Source organism: Triturus cristatus, chromosome 11 (assembly GCF_964204655.1).
Source record: "Triturus cristatus chromosome 11, aTriCri1.1, whole genome shotgun sequence".
Taxonomy (NCBI): domain Eukaryota; kingdom Metazoa; phylum Chordata; class Amphibia; order Caudata; family Salamandridae; genus Triturus; species Triturus cristatus.
This window is the reverse complement of record NC_140594.1, coordinates 144,806,296-144,831,741: the sequence shown is the minus strand read 5'-3', so window position 1 is coordinate 144,831,741 and position 25,446 is coordinate 144,806,296. Positions and strand designations below refer to the sequence as shown.

General features: G+C 46.6%; 1 protein-coding gene across 1 annotated transcript in view; it reads left to right on the top strand.

Annotated features, from left to right (window-relative positions):
* DNAH10 (dynein axonemal heavy chain 10) overlaps positions 1–25,446 on the top strand; it is a 1,995,301-nt gene that overhangs the window by 1,363,768 nt on the left and 606,087 nt on the right. Inside the window, exons 46-47 of the mRNA XM_085636177.1 lie at positions 23,713–23,865; positions 23,995–24,255. Of these exons, the coding sequence (XP_085492303.1) occupies positions 23,713–23,865; positions 23,995–24,255 (414 nt within the window). The remainder of the gene's footprint in view (positions 1–23,712; positions 23,866–23,994; positions 24,256–25,446) is intronic.

Sequence of the window (25,446 nt, the reverse complement as noted above, 5' to 3'; positions counted from 1 at the left end):
TCTAGGAAATGTACCATCAATCTAGATCATTTCAAGGACGATCTGCTGGCTATTTCTGACTGGATGGCAGTGAATTGTCTACAACTGAACTCCGGAAAATCGGAAATCCTGCTATTCGGGAAGGACAGGGAGCTATGGACTGATCTTCATTGGCCGGACCGTTTAAAACCTGCCCCAGTCCCTAGGGATACTGTAAAAAATCTTGGGGTATGGTTCGACCGAGGACTGACATTTGAGAATCAAACAAAAGCCGTTGCTGGGGTCTGCCTTGGACTCCTGCGGGGTCTTAAGCCATTGCTCGGGTTTTTTCCTCCTCCAGTGCGACAGACTATCATCCAGGCGTCTGTTCTTTCTAGATTAGATTACAGTAATTGTCTATATTTGGGAGCTCCCAGGGCTAACGTAAATCGCCTCCAGAGGGTCCAGAACCTAGCCGCACGGATCCTGGTCTCATTACCCAAGCATTGTTCAGTCGCCCAGGTGCTTTCCAAACTTCACTGGCTGCCAGTGGATAAGCGGATACAGTTTAAAGCACTGTGCATCTCACATAAGATTCTAACCAAACAGGCCGTGCCGGGCCTCCTACCCCTGTTGGAGGCTTATGTACCTGGGCGCTCACTACGATCTGCTGAACAAATTTTGGTCTGCGCTCCTCGAGTGTGGAGGGCCAGGGCAGGGGGCCGTTCGTTTCGATACATGGCAGCCAAACTGTGGAATTCACTTCAGACATCCACTAGAACTATTTCTAACCACCTGGTCTTCCGTAAGGCTTTGAAGACCTGGCTCTTCCCCCTTGCTACCATTTAGCTGCCGTGACCTGCTCTAGTTCTTGTTTCTGGTTCTTTTGCTGCACTGGGACGCCTCGTTGCTGTGGCAGCCATGCGCTTTATAAATCTCAAATAAATAAATTGCCAATCCAATCTGATGGACATTCTTTTTGATGGAACCTGCCTTTTTGGGGAAAAGGCAGATTCGGCCATGATCAGGTTCAAGGACTCTCGAGCTACGGCCAGATCCTTAAACCTTTCCTCCACCCCTCATGGCCAGTCTTCCTTTCACCCCTTTAATGGCAACAGAAGGGGTTTCCAGCTGTGTCAACCATATCCCAATCCTCATCCCGCACAGACTGCCCAAGCCGTGTGAGGATGCGGTGCATTCCGATCTCGGAATGGAGGCCAGAAGTTGTCGACCACACAGCCCACAGCAGCCGCAGCCTCCAAGCAATCCTTGGCTGATTCTGCAGGACCACACTACTCCAGGTGGTGGGAGAATTCATCATCATCTCCCTCACTGGAGAACTATAACATCGGACAAGTGGGCCTTGCAGGTAGTCCAGGAGAGCTATTCCCTACCTTTCCTTTCTTTTCCTCCTCCTATTCTGCCATATTAGGGTCCCAGTTTCAAAAGAAGGCAGTGGCTGTTATTTCCGGAACTTTCTGATTCTGAAGAAGAACATAGGAGTACGGCCCATTTTAGATCTTCAGACCGTCAATCTCTTCCTCAAAACGGAGAAATTCAAAATGCTCACTCTGGCTCAGGTCTTGTCTGCCCTAGACCAAGAGGACTGGATGGTAGCGTCGGACTGCAGGACGTGTATTTTTATATTACCATCCTGCCGGGTCACAGGCATTACCTGCGGTTCAAGGTAGGTCGTGAGCACTTTCAGTTTACCGTGCTCCCCTTCGGCCTTACCAGTGCCCCTCGGGTGTTCACCAATGAATTGCAGTGGTCACAGCTCATCTGTGCTGGTTAGGGGTGTCAGTCTTCCCCTATCTCGACGACAGGCTGTTGAAGGTGTCCTCGCCTCAGGCTGCCATCTCCCACTTTCAGACTACGGCGAACCTACCGCATTTGCTGGGGTTTTCTATAAACGCGCCAAAGTCACACCTGACTCCTTCCCAGATGTTCCCTTTCATCGATGCTGTTCTGGACATAGTGACGTTTCGGGCTTATCCTCCTGAGCAGCGAGTCCAGGATATTCAGGCTTTGATTCCAATATTTCAGCCTCAGTGAGACTGACTCTGAGGTTGTTTGGCCTCATGGCCTCCTGCATCCTATTGGTAGGACACACCAGATGGCATATGCTGGCTCAGCAGTAGGACTTGAAGTTCCATTGGGCACAGGATCGGGGAAATCTCACCGACAGGGTTCAGATCTCTGAAGAAACTATGAAGGATCTGCAGTGGTGGTTAACGACCCGCGAATGGGTCAACTTGCCCATCCAAATCTCACAGTCATGACAGATACATCACTTCTGGGATAGAGATGGAGAAGAGGGGACACTGGTCACCGGCGGAGACGGGGTTCCACATAAATTTGTTAGAGCTCCTAGCTATTTGGTTGGCATTGACAGCATTCCTTTCCTCTGTCAATGGGAAGTTAGTGCAGGTGTTCACAGAAAACACCACCGCCATGTGTATTGCAACATACAGGGAGGGGTCGGGTCGTGGACCCTTTGTCAAGACATGGCTGAAATAGCAGGGCATAACCCTGGTGGTTCAGCACCTGACAGGTTCTCCGAATGCCAGGGCGGAGGAACTCAGCCGTCGATGCCTAGCAGATCACAAGTGGTGTCTCCAGTTGGAGGTAAGTAAGTAAGTAAGTATTTATTTGTACATGATTAATTAAAATCTTTACAAATCTTTACAAATCGAGTAAAAACATTAAAAGGACAATTAAAAATTGCAAGGACAATTAACCAAAGGATGTTTAAAGTTCTCTCTGTCCTGTAATTTTGCCAAGTTGAATCAAATTAAAGTGTAGTGTTGTTAAAACCAAAAGTCCTCAAGCACTCATGTATCTGACTCCGGCCAGTTCAAAAAATTTTACGACCTGACAGTTTAGTTTTGTTTTGCTGGGATTAAGGCAAAGTTTGACTGCCTGTCTGCAAGTCCGTATACCGTAAGATTTGAAGGAGTCTCGCAGGAATTTGCATCTCAGGTCTTTCAGTTTGGGGCAAATGCACACTGCATGGACAAGGTCTTCCTTTCCTGCTTTACACAGACGGCATTGTGGTTGAAGATTTTTTCTTATCCACGGCGGTAGGTGAGGGTATACCGGGATTACGCCCAGTCGCATTTTTAAAAATTTCTCTTTCATTCTTAAATTCATGCCCACGTAGAGGTAAGCCTGTGGTTGCATTGGACCATAGTCATTGAGGATTACCCACCCGTGGACTTTTTTGTCAGGGCCTCCTTGTCTTCAACTGTAGAGATAAGTCTAACTACTTTTTTGGCTGTTTTTTTAAACGTTACGTGGTCTGTTGGAATGTCCCATAAGTTGGATAGGCCCAGCACTTCAAGGGAGTCAATTAAATACTTCCTCGCTGATGATTTTTGATGCTGAAGAGTCTCATCCCAGATGTTAGAATTTAGGGAATCGTTGTTGGCGTTGCGTATCTTGTGCCAGGCAGTGACGTATGCACACCGTCTTTCTAAGGTTTGTTTCGCGATGCCAAATTCCAGTCGTATTTGTGCGGAGGAGACTTGTTTTGGCAGGTTGAAGATGAGCCTGTAAGAGTTTGATATGATTGTGTCCAGGAGGGTGGCGTCTTTCCCTTGAAGGGGTTCGCTCCCGTAGGTAAGTGTTGGTTGCAGTTTTGCGCGAAGTACTTGGAGAAGTGGATCGAAGGTCAAATCTGGGAGTTTAGTTTTTAAGGATTTTAGGGCAAGGGAGGTTGCCATTCCCTTGCCTCGCAGGGAGTCCAGCTGAGGTTTAAAGGTGATCTTCGAGTCCAGTATTATGCCCAAGTATTTGTAGGTTGTTACGTTTTCCAATCGTTCTCCATTTATGTACCAGTTATGTTCCCTTTTCTTTTTGTAGTTTACTGCCATAACCTTAGATTTATTAAAATTTATCTGCAGAGCATTTTTATTTGAAAAATCGTAGGTAGTGTTTAATAGGTGCTGAAGACCAATGGGTGTCTGGCTGATGAGCACCAGATCGTCTGCGTACAGCAGGTTGGATAGTGTGGTCTTCCCTAGCTTTGGTGCATGGCAGAATTTTTTGTCTAGTTCGCCGGGCAGGTCGGCTAGGAAGAGATTGAATAGCATTGGAGCTAGGACACAGCCTTGTTTGAGGCCCTTTGTTGTTTTTATTGGTTTTGAAAGATGTTTCACTTTAATCCAGGTGTTGGAGTGTAGCGCTATCAGTACGTTTAAAAGATGAACAGGAATGCCCCATTTGGCCAGTTTTTGCCATAACATGTTGCGATCAACATGATCGAACGCTGCAGTATAGTCGATGAAGGAGAGATATAAAGTTTTACTGTTGTCTCTTGCTGATTCCATCAGTAGAGTCAGGGCCATGATGTTTGTAGTTGTTCCCTGGCCCTGACGGAATCCGGTTTGGGTGTTCGGGATTACTGAGTTTGCGGTGGCCCATGAGGTTAGTTCCTCTAGTATGTTCCCTGCAAAGTATTTAGCTTCTACGTCAATTAACGCTATCAGACGGTAGTTTTTTGGGTCTGTTTTGCTTGAATGTTTATAGATTGGACTAATTATTGAACCGTGACATGACTCTGGTAGTGTCTGAGTAATTTTTGCATAATTGAATAAAGGTGTTAAGGCGACACTCCAGAACTCTACGTCGTTTTTGTAAAGCATTGATGGTAAGCCATTCGGTCCGGGGGCTCCTGTTGGTCTTCTTTTCGCTATTTGTCTTCTGATGTCATCTGTCCCGATCGTCGAAATCTGTGGGTCTGAGACTGTTGAGGTGTCAGCGACATTCTTTGAATTGTTCGCTTTCGAGGTGAAAGTGCTGCGTATGTTGTTTGCTTCTCTTTGGTGATAGCCTGGTCCTACCTCCACGTCATCCGTTCTCAAGCTCTTTGGCACTTCCTCTTTAGTTGTATCCTCGCTGTTGAAGTGACTGGCTAGATGGTTTGTCCACGCTTCTTCTGTGATGTTTGAATCTATGCCACCATGGTCAGGATTTTTTATTTCCTTAATCATTTTCCAGAATTTAGAGCTGTTTTTTTGTTTCGCCTCGTGGAATAATTTTGCCCACAGTTGATCGTTTTTATTTTTCTGTTTCTCCCATTTCTTCTGTTTTAGTGATTTTTTTGCTTCCCTCAGGGTTGCCTGCAGGTCTTTGTTGTCTTGATCTTGCCGTATCTTTCTCAATGTGTGATTTATTATTCGTTTTTGGGCCTTCATTCCTGGAGAGAGTGATGTTTTATTTAGGTGTCCTTTACCGTTTGGAAGCTTCTTTACTGGACCCTTAGATAATTTGACGGCAACTTTTTGGGTAAAGTTTTGCCATTCTTTTGATGGTGTATTCAGGCACTTTACTGTTTGAATGTATAAAGATTTTACGTCAAGACTTATTGTAGTGATGTTGTTCGAATTACATCGGAGTCGCCTTAGGTTTGATGTTGTGTCTATCTTAGGGCCGGTATATAGTTCTACGTTTAGTAGTGCTCTTGCTTTTATACAGACTTCTTGAGGGAGGTGGTCACTAAGGTCGTTGACCCCTATCGTAAATGTTGTTATCATTGGGAACATGTTTAAGGATGTAAAGGTATAGTCCAGATGGGAGGTATGATTATTAGAATGGAATGTTGGGGCCGGTGGATTGTCGCCAGCAAATCGCCCGTTCAGTGACCTTAAGTTGAGGTCTTCTAGCTGTCTCAGTAGTTTTTTTGAATTGGTTGTTGATTTGTCTGTTTTAGCCATGCTTTGTCTTGGTACGCCCCACGCGGAGCTGAGTTCTTGCTGAATGTTGTTGTCGTGGTCTGTGTTAATGAGGAACGTGTTGAAGTCGCCACCGACTATGATCTGGTCGGACTGGACTCCTTCGGAGATTTTTTGCAATACTTTTATCAGTTCGTTTGCTGCCTTTCGTTTTTGTGTTGGATGAATATAAGTATTTATTATTGTAACCTCTTGAGTGTGTTGTTGTAATGTTAACTGAATTTTTGCCGTCAAGATTCCGCTTGGGGGTGATATATAAAACTCTGTGGTTCTTATTGTTCCTATTGTGGCTATGGATGCCAGAATGGCGAGACCTCCTGATCTGCGTCCAAAGATAGAGTTTTTGCTAGCAGGGAGAAAGCATGATGTGAACCCTTGAATTTCGAATGGTTCTTCCTCCCAGGTTTCTTGGAGGAGCAGGAGGTCGAATAAGTTTAGATACTGCAGAAATTCAGGGTCGTGTCTTTTGCTTGCCAGACCGTTAATATTCCAAATACAAATTTTAATTTGTTTGGCTTTTTCTGTAGTGCTCTCAGTGTTCAGACCCCTTTGTCAATTTGGAATGGCTGTGTTAATGGTTCGCTGGATCAATGGCAACTTTTGAGTGAAAATTGGCAGATTTTGGTCATTTTGTATGAGTTCCTGACCGTTAGCCGTTGTTGCCCCGGGTTTGAATTGTGCTATCGGCGAGAAACTCCTTGCACCTTTTAGCACAGAATTGGTCTTTTTTCGCGCCGGTGATCTGGGCGGGAGTAAAAAAGGTGCCGGATATCGAGGTTGTTCTACGAGTCGTAAATCGATCCCCCAATTTTTAAAGATTATTTTTTCTTCCATTATCCTTTTTACTGTCTCGTGAGTATTCCACGTTGTTTTTGTCATTTCTTGGTAGGTGGTGTCGTTACTGGGGATGAATTCAATTTGAAGCAGGTCTGAAGAGTAAATGTTCTCTAGGGTTGTTATTGAGTGAAGGAGTTTAAGAATGTTACCCCTGTTCAATATGTCGTCCCTGCCAAGGGACGTGTATTCTGGTACAAAGAGAATGACAGTAGAATTTGCTTGATTAGTGATATTTTTTGAGTCTGGTTGGAGACTCGCATGGCTGTTTTGACTGGACTGGGGTTGCCGGTTTAGACTGCTCGCAGTTGGATTATTTATTTCGGTTCTTAATGTATGCTCGACTCTTGTTTCAGTTATATTGCTGTTAATTGTGCTGTTCGATGGTTGAGTAAGTTCTGTATTATTAATATACTTTGTTATAGGCGTGGTTTTTTGTGTTGAGTTAAACTTGGCTGTCGGGTCGTTGGTCTTTCTTGATTCACAATTTTTTTGGTCAAGTGATTGGTTGTTTATTTCCGGATGAAATTTCTTGGTTGGGCTCCTGGTTGTCTTTCGGGCTGTGGCTGTGGCTTGAAGAGAGTTAGTTAACTGCTCTTGTATTTTTTCTTGAACCTCTTGTTGTGGTGTGTGTGGGCATGGCTCCGTTTCCGTTGCATCTGAAGAGCTTTTGCTGTCTTCTTGCTGTGGATTAGACAGTTTTTTGGTGAAAAAGTTGACGTTTGATGTGAACTTTTTCCTCCCTTTCCTTTTTTTCATTCGAATTTTGTTCTGTGCTTTGTTGTTCTTTGGTGTCAGATTAGTGGGGGTTACTATTTGGATTGCTGGTTCGACGCCTGGGTCCTTTAGCTGGATAGAAGTAGATTCCCAGCTCTCTGCAGTCGGATTGGTGGCAGCTCCCTGGACCACTGTTGGCTTGGAGTCCTGCGATTTTTGTTTTGGAATTGACGCTGCACTACAATCTTGCGTTAGAGGAATTGTTGTTTTTATTTCTCGCATCAGGTCCCCTAGCATTGATGGCATTGTGGCTAATTTGTCTAATATCAATTCGCAGGAACATGGTTGGGAGGGTGACTTAATCGTGTAGGTCGCTTCTTGGCCCCTTTTTATGAGACCATTTAGTTCGGATATCTTCCCCTCAATGCCTAGAATAGAGGTGGCTATTGATTGTAAGACAGTTAGCTGGGTGTCCATTTTTAGCGATTGGAACTCTAGAGCTTTGGCTGTTTTTGCAGAGTATTTATGTTTATAGGCCATGGGCTTTCAGATAGTGGATTTAACGTGCTGTTGCTGTTCCCCTGGCTTGATAAGGTGTTTGGTTCTTCGAATAAAGTGTTGTACTCTGGCCTCAGGTTGTAAGAGGCGATAAGATCTTCCCATTCCTGTGTGGCCATGAATGTCATATCGTTTTCCGCAGAGCAGGTCGTGGAGTTGAGGTCGCTGTAATGAGATAGAGAGCGACGCGTTTTTGAATTGGACTTTGTTGTCCCGCTCTGTGTGCTTGTATGCCCCCCATGGTCTATTTTTGTTCTTATTGGGCACTCTGTTTGCGTAGTGGTTATGTTAATCAATTGAAATTGTTGGTGTTGTTCTTTTAACGATGTTTCTTGCTTGGTGCCCAGGCTGTCCCGGTTTGTGAAATTGGTTTGTTGCCCCGTTGGGGAGTTTCTGTTTGTTTGTCGGGGTAACGCGTCTTGGATGTTCCGGCTGTTTCTATCCTTACTGTCTTCTGTCATAGGTGGGCTTTGCAGTTTCTTGTCCTGCTTCTCCTGGCTGTCCCAACTTTCCTGATGCAGTTTGTTTGTTTCAGTTAAGTGGAGCTCCTCCTTTGAGATGTTATTTGGGGAGTTGACTGTCATGCCCATTTCTGGTGTGGTCTCTCTTGTGCGGTCGTCCGTGTCCATGTCGCGTATGTTAGCCAAGCGTTGGTAGTTTCTTCTGATTGCTCCTTGGTCGACCTTTGGCGGTGAAGTTGCCAGACTCCTCAGCGCTGGCGATGTTTTTGTGACTGGTGGATCGTCTGGTGTGGTGCGACTGCTCCCCCCTATAGGCAGTAAGGCGTTTGTTTGTGTGACTATCAAAACAAGTATAGGTGACTGCCTCGGGTAGGAGAGGAGTTTGCAGACCCTCTATGCATCCGGTCTTGGAGTAGATTGCTAAACCTGGATCTTTCAAGAAGGAGAATTTTGTGTATATCTTAGGTTGTTTTGTGCATTTTCTTTTTGTTTCTGATGTTTCTAGTGGTCTCTCTATAAAAATGAGCTCCTTTGATTCGCTAAGAGTTTTTGGGTGTGACTTAGTCCTGGTGATGATTGGGGGTTGCGATGTTGGGAGTGATAGGCCTAGTGCGGCAACTGTTGGTAGTTCCAGTTCCCGTTGTTGTTGGTAGACCGTGGCAGAACTCTGGTTAATGAAGCTGGCCTTTAATGGTGTGTTGTCCTGACCTTTCCTTTTACCATCTCCATTTGTGGATGAGGCTGGGGTTGATGAGGCCGTTAGAACGCTCCTTACTGTCTTGACTGAGGTGTTTTGGGTAACCTCTTCAAGCCCTTGAAGGCCATCTTGATGCAATTTGTTGTGCAGGTCAAGTGCTCTCTTTTTCTTCTTAGACTTTGAGGAAGGATTCAGGTGGGGGTTGGATAGCAATTCCCTGACTCTAACTGATCTCATCTCTGTTATCTTGAAGGCCTGTTTTCTTAGAGGCCTAGTTTAAAGTTGTTAGGTTAGATTGGAATGGAATAGATAAGGCTGGGTAGATGTGTAGATAAGCCCCCCCAGGTCCGTGGCCGGGTCGTTTGCTGCTGCCAGAAAGCAAGTAGACGCCTGGCGTCGTCTGAGGCGAAGGGGGCAGAGGGACAAGGGAGAGGTAGCTTGAGGTCAGACGCTGGCAAACCCCTCAGGGGGGGTTAAGGCAGGACACTGGATACTAGGCACACCACTGGACACAGCAAGCAACAAACAACAAGACAGCGTCAGGAGGTTGCTCCTTACCGCGTCTCGTTGTGTTCCACTGTCTCCCGCTGCGTCAGCTGTGTCGGATACAAGTTCGCCAGTCCTCTGACCCGTATTCTCCCGTGTCCTCTCGTGCGTGCCTCGCCTTGCCGCAGCTCACTCCAGCTCCGCTGTTGGCCGGGTTGAACTGGCGATGGGTCAGCGGCCCTGTCCGTTTCGTTTCTTTTCTGCGGCGTCAGTTCGCAGGTTCAAGTTTCTTTTTTTTTTTGACTTGGACCACGAGAGGGGGGCTTGGGAGGGAGGGGTGCTGGTCGATGTGACTTGAGAAATCACGCTAACTGCTTGCACCTCTCACCTCGCTCCTCTCATCTCCTCTGATCTCCTCGCTGGTGTTTTCAGCTGTTTTCTGCTATCCTGTCCTGCGAGGACTCTGCGAGGACTCTGCACTGCTCCTCTCCGATCGCGGCAACGTTTGGGGCGGTAAAGCAGGGTGAAGACTCTTCAGATGCTCAGAGCTCTTCCAGAAGCCAAGGGCAAGAGCTGCGAGGCATAAGCTGGGGACGGGGGGCAGAGAGCCGGGAGAAGGGAGCAGCGGTTTGGCGTCCTCCTTGCTCGCTACGGGCTCAAATCAGGCGGTGCGGATGGTGCGAAAACACAGACTTGAGGATCGGGAGCTTAGCAATGCGCCGCGTCAGAAGCGGTTAGAGAAGTTGTGTCTTCAGTTTCAAAGAAAATGAAGAAAACAGCACAGGTGGAGTGAAGCAGAGTAAGGGGGCGAGGAGGCAGCAGAACGGTCACACCGGCATGCAAGCTGCTCCGGCGCTGCAAGCCGCGCCGGCCTCCGCAAGCACAGGTACAGCCGCTGCTCTAGATCCAAACAGGGTGCGCTCACCTCCCCTGCTCTGTCGAAGGCTCTGTGTCGAAAACGCTCCTCCGCAACCTCCGCGCACCTTTCACCGCACACCGTGCAATGCTCCGACTCCCCTCGTAGGCGAGGGGAAACAGGGGAAACAGTGGGAATAGTGCCTTCCCTGCTCGCGGTTTGCTTGCGGTTTTCTGCCTCTCCGCCTCTACGCCTCTCCGTCTCCCGTCTCTCCTGTCTTCGCTCTCTCTCCTCTCTCTCTCCTGCAGTCGGAATCCAGTTGGAGGTGGAGCCGAGTCTCTTTCAGCAGTGGAGAGAACCTTTTTTTTTAACTGTGTGTTTATTATTTTAATACAAACAATAGCATCGTTAGCATCATCACAAAGTATACACAGTGTATTGGCGGCACATCTGTATTTACATTTTTAAATTAACCATCCTACATATGCACTTCATCCATTCATAGCATTAAGACAGTGGAACATCAAAGGCCAGCAAGGGTGTGTCCTATTTCATGGGCCTACCATTGTGCACACATCATCAGAAAATCAGACTGCCATTGTCCCCTTGTACTCTATTATCCACACATTTGGTTTGTCTGTCAACATTGGGCAGCAGAAGAATCACAGCGGCATTTCTACTATGCAATATGAGTAAGCCTCCCTCCCATTCTCTGTGTTCCCACTCCATTAGTGTGTGATCCCTACTGCTTCAGGCTCCAATGCCTCCTGCGGATGTTCAATCAAGTAGCAGGTCTAGGGGGCCCATATGTCCCGTGGCCTAGAGGCACTGGGTAATAGCTCTGCATACGCAGCAAGCTGCTCCTGACATGTCACCAGATCAGCAATCCAGTCCTTGATTTTCGGGGCTCGTCCCCTGCCCCACCGACAGGCCACCCTCCTCTTAGCCATTAATAGCACTAGGGCAACATAATTCCGGTGTGTCGCCTGTATCGGTTTGACGTAACCAAGCAATGCCATCAACGGCGTGGGTTCAATATGCGTATTCGACATACGAGTCAAAGCCCTAAAGACCTGCATCCAGTATTCATTCACCCCAGGGTACAGCCATGCCAGATGCAAAAAATCCGCTCCAGGAGCTCCACATCTGGAACAGTGGTCCGTATCTCTCAGCTGATATCTATGCATCTTAGCCGGCGTATAGTATAATCTATGCAGGTATTTATAATGTATCATGCGGAGTCTGCTGCTGGCCGCCACCCTCTCAGTCTGCAGGCAACAATATTCCCACTGCTCATCTGTAAGCGCCAAGCCAAGTTCTTCACCCCATCGCGCGCGGGAGGGTGTGTCAAATACCTCCTTCTGTGTGTGCACTGCCCTATAAATTAAGGAGACAAGCTGTGTGGCTGTCTTGCATTTAAGCATTACTTGCAATGGGGTAAGGGTCCGGATCCCCTGTCGCAGTCTGACATACAAAAAAAATTGAGTGGGGTTTGCTGTAGACCCTGTAACATCTGCTCTGCAGAGCGGAACTTCCCTTCATGATATAGATCCCCCATGTCTGAATATGCATTCGCTCCCTACATTTTTGAAACAGCGTCTCCTGCAGAAGAGTCATATTCGGGTGATATGTAAGAGGTAAGGAAGCAGCATACAGCATGGGAGCGCTTAACCAGCGCCCAATTCGTTGCCAAGCAGTGGGGAGAACCTTGGTTGGATTTGTTTGCCTCTGAAGAGAACGTGCAGTGTCAGTGGTTCTGCGTGCTGGAGTTTCCAAGGCGGCTATTGCTCGGCGACGCATTTCATAGCGAGTGGAGCTCAGGCCTGTTGTATGCCTTTCTGCCCAAACCACTCCTGCCCAGGGTTCTGAAGAAGATCAGGAGCGACCGAGCCCAAGTCATTCTTGTGGCTCCAAACTGGGCAAGGAGAGTCTGGTATCCAGAGCTTCTGAGAATCAGTATCGATCCTATCAGGCTGCCCCTTAGGGAGGATCTTCTGTCACAGCAGCAGGGGCGGGTTCCCCACCTGAACCTGTCGACTCTGCGCCTTCATGCATGGAGATTGAATAGCAACAGTTGATAGCTTTTGACCTTCCTCCCTAAGTCTGTAATGTTATTTTGAAGGCGAGGTAGCCCTCCACTAAGACGGTATACGCCTGCTGTTGGCAGAACTTTTTATTATTTTGTACAGAAAGGTCCATTGACCTTCTTTCTGCTCCTCTTTCTGTTGTCCTTTTATTCATTCTAACCCTTGCCCAGTAGGGATGTGCCCTGGCAAACTCTCAAGGTTTACCTTTCTGCTCTGTCTGCTTTTATGCTGCTGCGAGACCAGCCCTTTCTCGTCAAGTCTCCTATTGTAAATTGATTTCTAAAAGGGTGGCTCACTTATTTCCACCCACACCACTTTTTATGCCACTGTGGGACCTTATGTTGGTCCTTACCTATCTAATGTGTGTTCCCTTTGAACCTTTTACGCAATCGTCCCCTCTGGCTGTTGACCATCAAAACAGACTTCTTAGATTACATCTGCCCGGAGGGTGAGTGAGTTGCAGGCGTTATCTTGTTTGCCTCCTTATCATATTTCCTTTCCGGACAAAGTGCTGCTTGGCACCAGGGCATCCTTTTTGCCAAAGGTTGTGACACCTCTCCATCTGGTTCAGTCCATCACTTTGCCCACCTTCTTTGCTCCCCCGCATCCCTCTAAGAAAGAGAAGTGTCTCCACCGACTGGACCCAAAAAGAGCATTGTTGTTCTACCATGACCTCACAAAAGAGTTCCTGATGGATGACCAACTCTTTGTGGGGTATGTTGGAGCAAAGAAGGTAAGGGCAGTGCATAAAAGGATCATCTGGGTCGCTCTCTGCATCAATATTTGTTTTGCCTTGGCAAAGAAGCAGCCCCCTGAGGGGTTAAGAGCCCATTCCACCAGGGGAAAGGCTGCGACTACAGGCTTTGCTAGGGGTTTCCCAGTCCAATATATTTGTCAGGCAGCGACGTGGCCATCATTTTGCCTGTTCAGTCCTGCAAGACTTTTTAGTTGAGGATGCGAGTCCGCAACCCACCGCCGGGATGGTATGGCTTGGGTATCTGATTCAAAGGTATGGAATCTGCAGCTAGAAGTCTCTATCTGATGAACAAGTAACTTACCTTCGGTAAAGCATTATCTGGTAGAGACTCTATCTAGCTGCAGATTACTTACAGCTCCACCCACGCCTCACCGCTTTGCAGACTGATATTGTAGAGGTGGGGTTACTCCCCTTTTCAGGGCCCTAGTCATGAGGAGCCAAATTGAGACACCCGATGTCGCGCTCAAAGGGTATTGCTCAGCAACAGTTTCCGGAATCCCTGAAAATTCTGAAATCTATGAAATCGGGGTCCCCTGCGGATCCGTGTACGGCCAGATTACTGACCTCTACTGCTGAAGTGGTCAATATTGAGGTGAATACACTCATTAACCTCTCCCTCAAAGAGGCAGTTGTCCCTTTGGAGTGGAAACAGGCAAAAATCCTTCCACTACTAAATAAGCCATCACTCGACCCGGAAAACCCAGGGAACTATCGCCCTATTTCTCTGCTTCCCTGTCTCGCAAAAATTTGCGAAAAGGCTGTCAACAAACAGCTCACTGACTTTGTGGAGGGGTTCAGTCTATTGCATCCAGCCCAATCAGGATTCAGAGCTGCCTATAGCACTGAGTCCGCCTTGCTCGAGGTCTCGGAAGCCATTCGCGACTGTTTGGACTCGGGCGGAAGTGCAGCCCTCATAATGCTGGATCTGTCGGCAGCGTTCGACACTGTCCCTCATGCTCTGCTCCTGGCCCGACTAACGGACATTGGTATCACTGGACGAGCCTGGAGATGGTTGGAATCCTTTCTTGCGGGACGGTCGCAACAGGTCTGGCTACCGCCTTTCTCGTCTCCCCCGCAGTTGGTTACCACGGGGCAAATCCGACTTCTCCACCGTAAGGGTGCAGGAGTGCCTGACAGCCGTTTTTCAATGGCTTTCGGCGGCTCAATTAAATGCAACGAGGCAAAACCTGAAATCCCCCTCTATGGTAATTTTCCCCCTTGTTTCAGGGAATCACTCTGGCCATCTGACTTTCCCATGCCCTCGTGCTCAGGCCTCCCAGTTAAAAACCTGGGGGTCTGGGTTGATGAGCAGCTGTCCTTTTCAACCCAGATTAAAAAACTGGCGGGGAGCTGTTTTGGGATACTTTAAAGTCTCTCAAGAAATTTCTTCCACTACTGCCAAGATCAGTGAAGGAAACAGTGGTTCGGGCTTTGATCCTCTCCCGGGTCGATATGCCAATGGGCTGTGTCTGGGCCTTCCTGACTATATTCTTAAAAAGCTACAGGTGGTCCAGAACGCGGCAGCCCGGTTGGTGCTGAACATTCCGGCTAGGATGAGCACTGAGCATCATCTGCGCATGTTACACTGGCTCCCGGTGAGAAAGCGTGTTGAGTTTAAGGCCTTGGTCATAGCTCATCGTGCTCTATACGCTGGAGGTCCGCCTTATCTCAGAAGACGTTTTGCTTTCTATTTGCCTACTAGGCATCTGAGATCGTCCTCTCAGCTGCTTGCGCAAATTCCTCGGATGCGCCTCCAAAGAATGGGTGGCAGATCACTTGCTGTCAGGGCTGCGACAGCCTGGAATTCGCTGCATGTCTCTCTGCGCGCTATCAAAGAGCTAAGCCAGTTTAAGAAACAGCTTAAAACTTTCTTGTTCTAATTGCCCCCTCTCTGGAACCCTACAGGCTCGAGCCGGGACACTCCAATAACATAACATAACATCCAGCCTGACGCCTGGGAAATTCAAAGGTAAGGAATCTGCAGCTAGATAGAGTCTCTACCAGACGATGCGTTACCGAAGGTAAGTAACTTGTTCATTTGGGTTACTGCCAGTAAAAGGCATGATGGGAGAGGGAAGCTACTGTCTGGAAGTAGTATTTTGTCATTCCATAACAGCTGCCTTTCTGGCTGCATGTATTCTGTTTTTCATGTTTTTTCCTTTTCAGTTTAGTTAGCAGTGTCAGGGTATATGCTTCAGTGTTCCATCCTAAATTAAGAAAAATATAAAACATTCAATAAATGTAGTCTTTGATAGGCTGGATGCTTTTGTTTGTGTTTTAAAATTTCCAATTTTTAAACCTGCCTGCCGGAGATGTAAAGCAGAAACTAGTATCATGCAGCATATATTTATCTTGGATGCCCATTTGGGCAGCTGTGTGCTGTACACTCATTCATTCATTCAAAAGGTCGAGTTGTCCACAAATGAAGACTTTCCGATGGATACATCTGCTTGTGGATTCCTCACCTTCTGAATTACCCCATACACAGCATTCCACAGAAACCTTTCTCCATAGGTCTCCACGTGACGTCCTCGGAGCAATAAGAAAACCTCATTGGTGTACTGACGTCAGTTCCCTTTTTTTCCGCGCCGTCAGCGTGTAATGTTTTTTTCCAGGGCTCTACATTTCTGGTCATATGTCGATTACTGACCCCCATGAGGATTGTTTATGGTGCCTTTCATCTGACCACGACGTCAAGGGGTGTTCGTCATGCAGGCGCATGAACCCGAAAGCGTTAATGGAAAGGGAGGCTAAGCTGTAAATGGCCAAGGCAAAAAAGCAGAAAAGGGGCCAAAGGAGGTCGAGATCCAAGACCAAATCGCCGAGTCCGCATACCTCGAAGTTGTCAAGGAAGCATAAAAAGAAGCGGCCCCATGGATCTAGACGTCGGTCATCAAAGGATGAAACACTGAAGTTGGGGTCCTCAGTTCTCCAATGTCACCACAAGGAGGAGGTTTCCCCTTTCCCCTCTTCTCAGGTGAATCCGGCTCAGTCTCTGGCTCCGGGTCTTTGGCCACACAACCGGAGCTGATTAGACTGCCTCCTTGAGCGGCCTTATAACGGCAGTACCGGATCCAGGATATCTAGCCTTTTCGGCTTCAGGTACGGATCTGTTGCATTTCCTAAATGCGATGTTTGTCATGTTTCCCAAAGCGGCTAACCCTGCTGGTGCACCGGTTGGCCCCATGGGACCGCTTACCTACTCCCTTGAAGGTTTGCCACCCCACTTCTCTCAGGCACCTTTCATGCCTTTTATGCCGATGGCTCCAGGGAGTTTTCCTCTCCCGACGCTGAGGTTCTCGACGTTGGTGCAATCCCTGGAGGGAAGAGTGTCGTTAGATGGTTCTTCTCCTGCGCCGTTTGGCTCCGGTCCGGCGCTGACTTGGACTCGTCCAGCGTCTTCTACTATTCCTGTGGAGCCTCTATCGACACCGGTCCCGAAGTCCACAGCGCCGCATCTGGCGCTGCTGACACTGGTCCCAAGGATGAGATCCAAAAGGGAAGCACAATGGCTCCTGGAAGAGGAAGGATATCAAGAGTAGCAGGACGAGGCTGAGGAGGGTGCCATTGTTGACCCAGGTGTTTGAGGGCCTGCAGGAGGCTAGTGAACTGGGCATATCACCTGAATGGGAGCTCTCCACACCAAAAGGCCTTCCAGCACAGGAGGTTTTCTCTTAACTCTCAGTAATAAGGAAGGAAGCATATCTGCTGGATTTGCCACTGCCTACTGCAGAGCTTAAATCTAACATTTCAACGGAGGTGCTTCATTCCCCTTCTCTGCTTCCCTTTAATGAGGCCTTGCCTGAGCCAATATTGGAGGTGTGGCAGAAGACAAAGACTGCCCCTGCACTGTCCAGATCATTGGCAAGGAGATATAAGGTGGCCCCAGGAGATCCTTCTTTCCTTACCACAGCCAGTCTCCTGAGAGTTTGGTAGTTCAGGCATCATGCTCCTCTAAACAGTCTGCAGGCTTGTCCCATCCACGCCTGCAGATAGAGAATCTAAAAGGATGGAGCAATTGGCAAAGAAAGTGTTCTTTTCGGCCAGTATTGCTCTGAAATCAACAATTGCGACATGCCTGCTGGGTCGCTCTGATAGACTTAGCAAGGAAGGTGCTCCCTAAGATTCCGGAGGATGTTCAGGGCCATTTAGCGGAAGTACTGTCTGATACCCAAGCTGTGGCCTGTCAGGTCATTCAAATGAGTCTTCCACATGCTGCAGACTCTTTTGCCAGAGTAATGGGCAAGGGGGTCTAGATTTTCACCGGATGTACAGGCCACCACCTATTGGACTTGCCTTTTGACGGCTCTCGTCTTTTTGGTGCCAAAGCAGACTCGGTGCTACAGCGCTTTAAAGATAGTAGAGCCACAGCAAGATTGTTGGATCTCCAGTCCTAGCCCAGGAGTTTGGGGTATTGCAGATTTCAGGGTTTTACAGGACTTCATCCTTTCGAGCCAAACAACAACAGCAGTCACAACAGCAGCAACAGGCAAACCCTCTGTATAGGTCATACAGAGGAATAGGTAGAGGTTGTCTGAGAGGCACAGCTTGGCAGCAAGTCTCCTCCTCCTCCTCTTCTCCTACCCTACCAACTGGTACCTCAGGGAAACAGCTCTAGCTCCTCCATCCTATAGCATGTTGGACCCGTGGAAGGACCAGTGTCCCATCTTTTACGAAATTGGAGGTCTGTTACTTCAGATCTCTGGGTGTTGGATCTCGTAGAAAATGGGTTTCCCCCTCCTTTCCAGGGTTGGTGCTCAGAGGATCACCTTAATATGACTGCAGAAAGGTGTGATATATGTGGTTCCGGAGAAGGAAAGGGGTAAGGGATGCTAATCTCGGTACTTCCTGATTCCCAAAAAGGACGACCAGTTGAGGCCGATCCTAGACCTCAGGATCTTGAATTTTTATCTCAAGTAGGAAAAGTTTGAGATGTTGACCCTATCTCAGGTTCTTCTAGTGCTGCAGTAGTAAGACTGGATGGCGCTGATCGGTTTGCAGGATGCGTATTTTCACATTCCCAAACTGAAGTTGCATCGGAATTATCTCTGTTTTACGGTGGGGTCCCAACACTACAAGTTTACGGTCCTTCCGTTTGGTCTTACTTCAGCACCTCATGTCTTCACAAAGGTGATGGCGGTGGTAGCAGTACATCTCAGAAGATCAAGGATTCCTGTTTTCTTCTATCTGGACGACTGTCTGCTCAAGGCAAAGTCACTGGAGATGGTGCTGCATCTTTTGCCAGAGACAATGCGTCTGTTGTTCGACTTGAGTTTTTCAATAAACATACCCAAATCACATGAGGTGCCCTCTCAGCGCATCCTGTTCATAGGGGCAGTACTGGACTTTATTGTGAGTCCTGCCTTCCCGCCTCTCCAGAGGAGACAAGACATCCTGGCTATGATTCCAGTTTTTCACAATGGAGCAGTTGTTCCAGTCCTGAAGGTCTTACGCCTGATCTGTCTGTTTACCTCCTGCATACTGTTGGTCAACCATGCACGCTGGCACATGAGGGTCCTCCAGTGGTGCCTCCACAGGCAGTGGTTACAACACAAGGGAGATCTCAAGGAGGTGTTCAGAATCTCCAGAGACACTGCAGTGGAGCTTTTACGGTGGAGTGTCTTGGACAACCTACCTCAGGGGAAGCCGTTTCATCCTCCTCCACCAGTGGCCACAGTAATAACGGATGCCTCCACTTTAGGGTGGGGAGCTCATCTGGGGATCTGGAGGTCAAAGGCCTTTGGTCTTCAGAGGAAAGATTGTTTCACATCAATCTTCTGGAATTGCATGCAATAAGTTTGGCTCTCAGGACCTTTCTTCACTGCCTTTGCGGTCAGTTGATTCAAGTCCTGATGGACAACAATACCGTGATGTGGTACATCAACAAACAGAGAAGCGTGGGGTCGTATCATCTCTGAAAAGAGGCTCTGCGACTCTGGTCCAGGGCTCGGGAAGATCAGATTTGCATGACTGCGAATCATCTGGCTGGAGTACTGAATGTTCGTGCGGACAGTCTGTCGGCAGTACTCAGCCGATCACTAGTGGCGTTTCATTCCAGAGGTGGTCCATCACATTTTCAGAATGTTGGGGTTTCCTCGGTTGGACCTGTTTGCCACTTATGAGAATGCGCACTGCCCGCTGTTATGCAGTCTCCAGTATCTCATGCGGGAGGGTTGGGGGACGCGTTTCAGTTAGATTGGGGCTCACAGCTTCTTTACACGTTTACTCCCATACACTTGATTCCTCAAGTTCTGAGGAAGATTTGCCAAGACCGGGCCCAAGTCATATTGATCGCTCCAAATTGGCCAAGAAGGGTGTGGAACACAGACCTCATTTATCTCTCATCGCACTCTCCGCTCTGTCTCCCTCTCAGGGCTGCCCTCCTCTTGCAGTCGCAGAGCAGGTTCTACACCCCCACCTCCAGAGCCAACACCTTCATGCCTGAGGATTAAATGGGGCAATCTGAGCTCTTTCTCTCTCCTGCTGGATGTGGTGGATGTTATTTTATCGGCTAGAAGTCACTCCACCAAATCTGTGTATTCTGGGAGGTGGGCCAAGTTTGTTAAATGGTGTGGAGTGAAATCGATTAATCCTTTGCAGACCCATTTGTCTGATATTCTGAGTTTCACTCTTTCCTCACCACAACAGGGTTGTGCAGTAGCTACTGTTAAGGGCTACTTGTCTTCCTTGTCGGCTTTTCTCTGTTTACCAGACCAAGCCTCCTTATTCAAATCTCCCATAGTTATGAGATTCATTAAGGGCCTTACCAATAGGTTTTCTCCCACTCCCTTTATCATGCCTCAGTGGGATTTGAATTTCGTTCTCACTTTCTTGATGGGGTCGCCTTTTGAACCCTTGCATAGTTGCCCCTTGAGATTCTTAGCGTTTAAGACAATATTTCTGATTGCAAACACTGCCGCTAGGAGATTGAGTGAGCTGCAGGCTCTTAGCTCCGAGCCTCCATTCACCTTATTTCATGCGGATAAGATGTTTCTCAGGACCAGTGCTGCTTTCTTGCCTAAGGTGGTCACTCCCTTCCACCTAGAGCAATCTATCACTTTACCCACTTTCTATCCTCCATTTACCCTTCGAAGGAGGAGGAGAGACTTCACCGCCTGGATCCTAAGAGGGCAGTCAGCTTCTACCTGGACAGAACTAAGGACTTCAGGTTGGACGACCAATTCTTCATCGGATATGTGAGCAAGAGGAAGGGCAAGGCTGTCCACAAAGTAACGCTGTCGAGGTAGATCATGCTCTGTATCAAGATCTGCTACGCCTTGGCCAAGAAGGAGCCTCCTGAAGGTATTCAAGCTCATTCCACCAGAGCTAAGTCTTCTTCTTCGGCTTTTGCTAGTGGTGTCCCTGTTGTGGTTAGCTGCAAGGTGCCAACTTGGGCCTCCCTCCACACTTTCGCAAAGCATTATTGCTTAGACCCGGAGGTGAGGAGGGATGGCCACTTTGCACGTTCTGTGCTACAAGATTTTTTGGTATAAGTAGGCAGGCACCCTCCCTCAGGACCGGACAGCTTGGGGATTCAATTCAAAAGGTGAGGAATCCACAGTCAGATGTATCCATCAGAAGAATGAATTACTTACCTTCAGTAACGCTTTTTCTGGTGGATACAGTATCTGCCTGTGGATTCCTCACTGACCCACCCCCTTCCCCATTGCCTCCATGTTTATACTGAAAAATGATTGAGATGTAATTTATGTATTTTATTGTTGGAATAATTGGAATAATGTGATACTTGTCACTAGGAAATGTTTATATTGTAGATTTTCTAGGTTTGATTGGTTTTGTATACTATGTATACTTGTGAAAATGTTCACCAGTTGACCTCGAAGGCATGGAAAAAATCGGTGGAACTGACGTCAGCATGCCAATGAGGTCTTAATGTGGTTCTGATGACGTCACTCGGAGGCATGTGCGGAGCTGTTCCATTGTGACATCCTTGTCGACGTGGTAGAGCTATGGAGAAAAGTTTCTAAGGAATGCTTCACATGGGGTAATTCAAAAGGTGAAGAATCCTCAGACAGATACTGTATCCACCAGAAAAGTATTACCGAAGGTAAGTACCTTGTGCTTCTGGCCGGAAGTTCTTAATCATATTAAGGTGATCCTTTGATACCCAGCCCAGGAAGAGCCAGGTCTGTTGCGGCTGGGCCTAATGTCGGGCAACAATGAATAGGTACACTTTAAGCAAAGGGCTCTTTTTAATTGTCAGATGGGCTTTACCAAGGAACGGATTGTCCTTTATTGGGGAAAAATGATCCCCAACCCATTTATCAGTGATTTTATGGGTTACAGTTAATTCTTATGCTCAAGAAGTTGACACATTTGCTCTACAGTGAGATGAAAAACCTTTTATGAAGAAATGTAGCCCTTTGATTGAATACTAGGCCCGGGCGGTGAATTCCGTTCCGCTCGCGGAATTTGTGGAATTTGGGTAATTTTGCCTTCTGCGGAGGACGCAGAATTGCCAAAAATTCCGCGGCTTCGCGTAATTTTTTGCTTGTTCGCGCTTTCAACATGCGTGTTTGCAAGATATTTTCCCCGCGCATGCAAACAGCATTTGCGAACAGGAAAAAAGCATATCGAACAGGCAGAACAAGCAATTCCGCGTGTTTGCGGAATTTCTGTGTTGTCGCAGATATTTTTTACCGTTTCGCGGAGCTTTGCATAGCGTGACTACGCACATTCCGCCCACCCCTGAATTCTTGAAAGCACCAGTACACAAGTCATATGCACCAATTAGACTAAGAGCATTGCATTTGCTAGAGTAATAATACGTTATTTAGGTGATCATAACAATGTGACTTTTGCACTGAGACTGCAAACCACAGGTGTCCTGGGAGGAGCTGAAAAATAATACTGCTTCAGCATTATGACTGGACTGTACACTCACCAGTGCCACTAGGTAAGGGGATAGCCAGATTGAGGAGAGGCTGGTAAAAGGGTTCTTGATGTTGGTTTTTGTTGATGTCGGACTCTTATATTCGAAGAATGGCTGTTGCAACACCTTAATTAAAAGACCTGAGTAAAACAAATTAAATGTCCAGTTTTTTTTTCTTAGAGAGATTTATATAGCACGAACTTGACCCGAATCAGGTATCAGAGCACTTACATAGCACCAGTTGCATTACATCAGGACACATTCATTTTTGTTAGGCACTGGAAGATTAAGTGATCTGCCCAGAATCACAGGATGTTCAGCGTCATTGCCGAGACTCAAACCCAGTTCCCCAAATTCGAGGTCGACCGCCCTAGCCATCAGGCCAACTCCTCTCCCATTTGTGTAGCTTATTCATATGTGGCAAAAGGAGTCCTGGATACTGCAAACAGGAAGGACTATTCATGTGTTTGGAACCTTGCTGAAGATTCCTATGATGCAGAACAAGGATTACAACTAACTTTTCCTTGTTGTCCTTTGTGGGGAACCCTTGAGCTCATCTGAAGTCTGAATCATATATCAAGCCGTTGAATCCAACATACCTGGCCTGTGGTTATATGTATGTATGTATATGGTATTTCGATAGTGTAAACCTAGCTAGAAGGCAGCAGAGTGTTGTATAGAGTCAAGGACAAACCTAAGTCAACGAGTGATATGTGGTAACTGAGTTATTGACGGCTAATAGATTGTGATGTAAATTGAAGCAGTGCAGTAGCAGTTTTGATGGATATGTGGATCCTGTTCCAGCTCCTGGGTACAGAAGAAGGGAAAGGCCTGCTACCGTGCTGTTTCTTAGTCTGCAGTCTGATGGTGTTCTGGATGCTGGTGTGCAGATAACCACTATAGATGGAGAGCTTGTCTGCAAGATAAGTGGGGTTCTGGTCATGATGGCTTTGAAAATGGTGCATCTAGTTTTGAAGATGGTGCAAGCTGGCAAGGTGAGCCAATGGAGTTCCATCAGGTTGGGGGTGATGTCTCAGGCTCTCTTCCGTTTTTGGTTCTTTGGGGTGAGGTTGGTGTCAAGGGTGAATCCAAGTGGCTTGGCATTAGGTGAAAAGTGGGGTTCAAACCCATTAAGGTTCATGTCATTGAGCCAGGCTGGTACTGTTTTTTGTTTCTTGCTCTTGTTTGGTATTCTTGGTAATGAATTCAGGAATTATTCAGCAATGGTTGGGTTGAGCTTCAGGTAGGGTGCCTGATATACAGGTTGGGATGATGTGCAGGCAGTGTTTGAGGCATTGTTGTCTGAAGCATAGGCAGAGTTGTGTATCATTAGCATATTGGTGAATCTTGTTGCTGTTATCTGTGAATAGAGTACCAAGCCTCTCCCTGTAGATGTTTACGAAGATAGACGACAGTATAGACCCCTGAAGGATTCAGCAGGTGATAGGGATCTTTTGGGACTGGCAGGTGCCCATGTGAACAACTGTCTTGTTGGTTACAGAAGACATTTAGCCTTTTTTCTGTTCATCTTTCTCACCTTCTGTAGAGAATGCTTTGTGATTGCACAAAGACAAACAATATCAACTCAAGATTCATTCTTCAATTAATTGAGTGTGTAACATTTATAGAGTGTGTTAAACTATGTTTTTAATGTATTTGTTTTTTAATTGCAGATGCTGTTAATCATTAACTTCTCTTCCCGTACAACATCTATGGATATTCAACGTAATATGGAGGCAAATGTAGAAAAGCGTACCAAGGACACCTACGGCCCTCCTATGGGGAAGCGTCTTTTAGTTTTCATGGATGATATGAATATGCCAAAGGTTAGAACATACTTCTTGTAGACTGTTTCAGCTTTATTATTTGCTTTAAATAGATATATTTGTGTTGTTAGCAGTAACATTCCTCAGAAGCCTGCCAGTTCACTGCTACTGCTGTTTTGTTTCCCAAAGGTGGATGAGTATGGAACGCAACAGCCAATCGCACTCCTCAAGTTGCTTTTGGAAAAAGGGGGCATGTACGACCGCGGCAAGGAGCTGAACTGTAAGAGTCTCCGGGACCTTGGTTTTATAGCTGCAATGGGAAAAGCTGGCGGCGGACGCAATGAAGTGGATCCTCGATTCATCTCATTGTTCAGCGTTTTCAATGTACCATTTCCATCAGAGGAAGCTTTGCATAGGATTTATTTCTCCATTTTGAAAGGACATACCCAGGTAACATTGTTTCTGTGAAAAACTTTGGAAACAAGAAGTAGGTCATCAACAAGTAGCTAAAGGAGACACAATAGTCTTGAATGGTCTTTTCAGCTCCCTTCAATGTTATATTTTCATAATGTGTTTTAGGTATTTTATTTGTTTTTTTAAATCCTAGATTTTTGTTTCTGATAATGAAATGTTTCTATTCCTGAAAAAATACATTTATACACCTTCAGCTGCATTATGTGTTCCCTTAGTGAGGGGATCCTTTCCATGTTCCGGACGGAAAAAGTACATTTAATATCGCTCCAGGGCCCAAGACTCCAGTCTTTGAAAAACACCAAATCAATGTTTTGATGGTAAAATGCCAACCCACATACTTTACAGAAAATAAAAAAGAAGCCATACAAAAGAGTATAAAAGATGCCAAAGTATATCTGAATAGTCTTGATCATGTGAAACTTGACCAGCTTTGTCTTTTTCCATTAATATTGTTGGTCACTTTCTTTTATAAGATTGATAGTGCACAACATTGCCCTTCTACTCTACAAAATCATTTCCACCTGAAGTTTGTTGAAGAGAACAGAGTTTATGAATTGAAGTACTTGTATTTGTATTTTCCTACTATATCAACCTTAATTTTGTAAATATATATGAGTGTGGTCCTAGGTTAAATGGTCACTGTATATTCAGGATTGGATAAGGCTTCCTAAACTGTGGCCTAGCAGGTTCCACGATTTCCAGCCCCTATTCATGGTTAATTGCACTGCAGTCACAGAATTAGTTGGCATTAATGAATGTTTTATCATGAGATAATTACCTACAACCTTTCTTTCAGTGTCAATGGAGCATAACAAGTTTGAATTACAATTATATCAATGATAATATTCTCTATATCTTTAACTGTTGTTATAAGAACATAGGACCACTTGTATGAAGCCATTTTGTGGGTGCCAACCGCCTGATTCACAAAATCGGACTGTTTTGTGACTGCAAGAAGGCTTTTTCTGATGTATGAAACCAACATTGAAATTCTGTAACACGTTACGGAGTCACAATTTGGGTGTGTGACCAAATACTGATTTGGTATTTGGAAGGGTCATGTTTAGAGGGTTTCTTTCAATTACTGAACCTCAGTGGTATGTGTTAATGTTCTGCACCCACATTCCAGTCTTAAAACATTAATTTTTTACCACCTCCTCAAAGCAA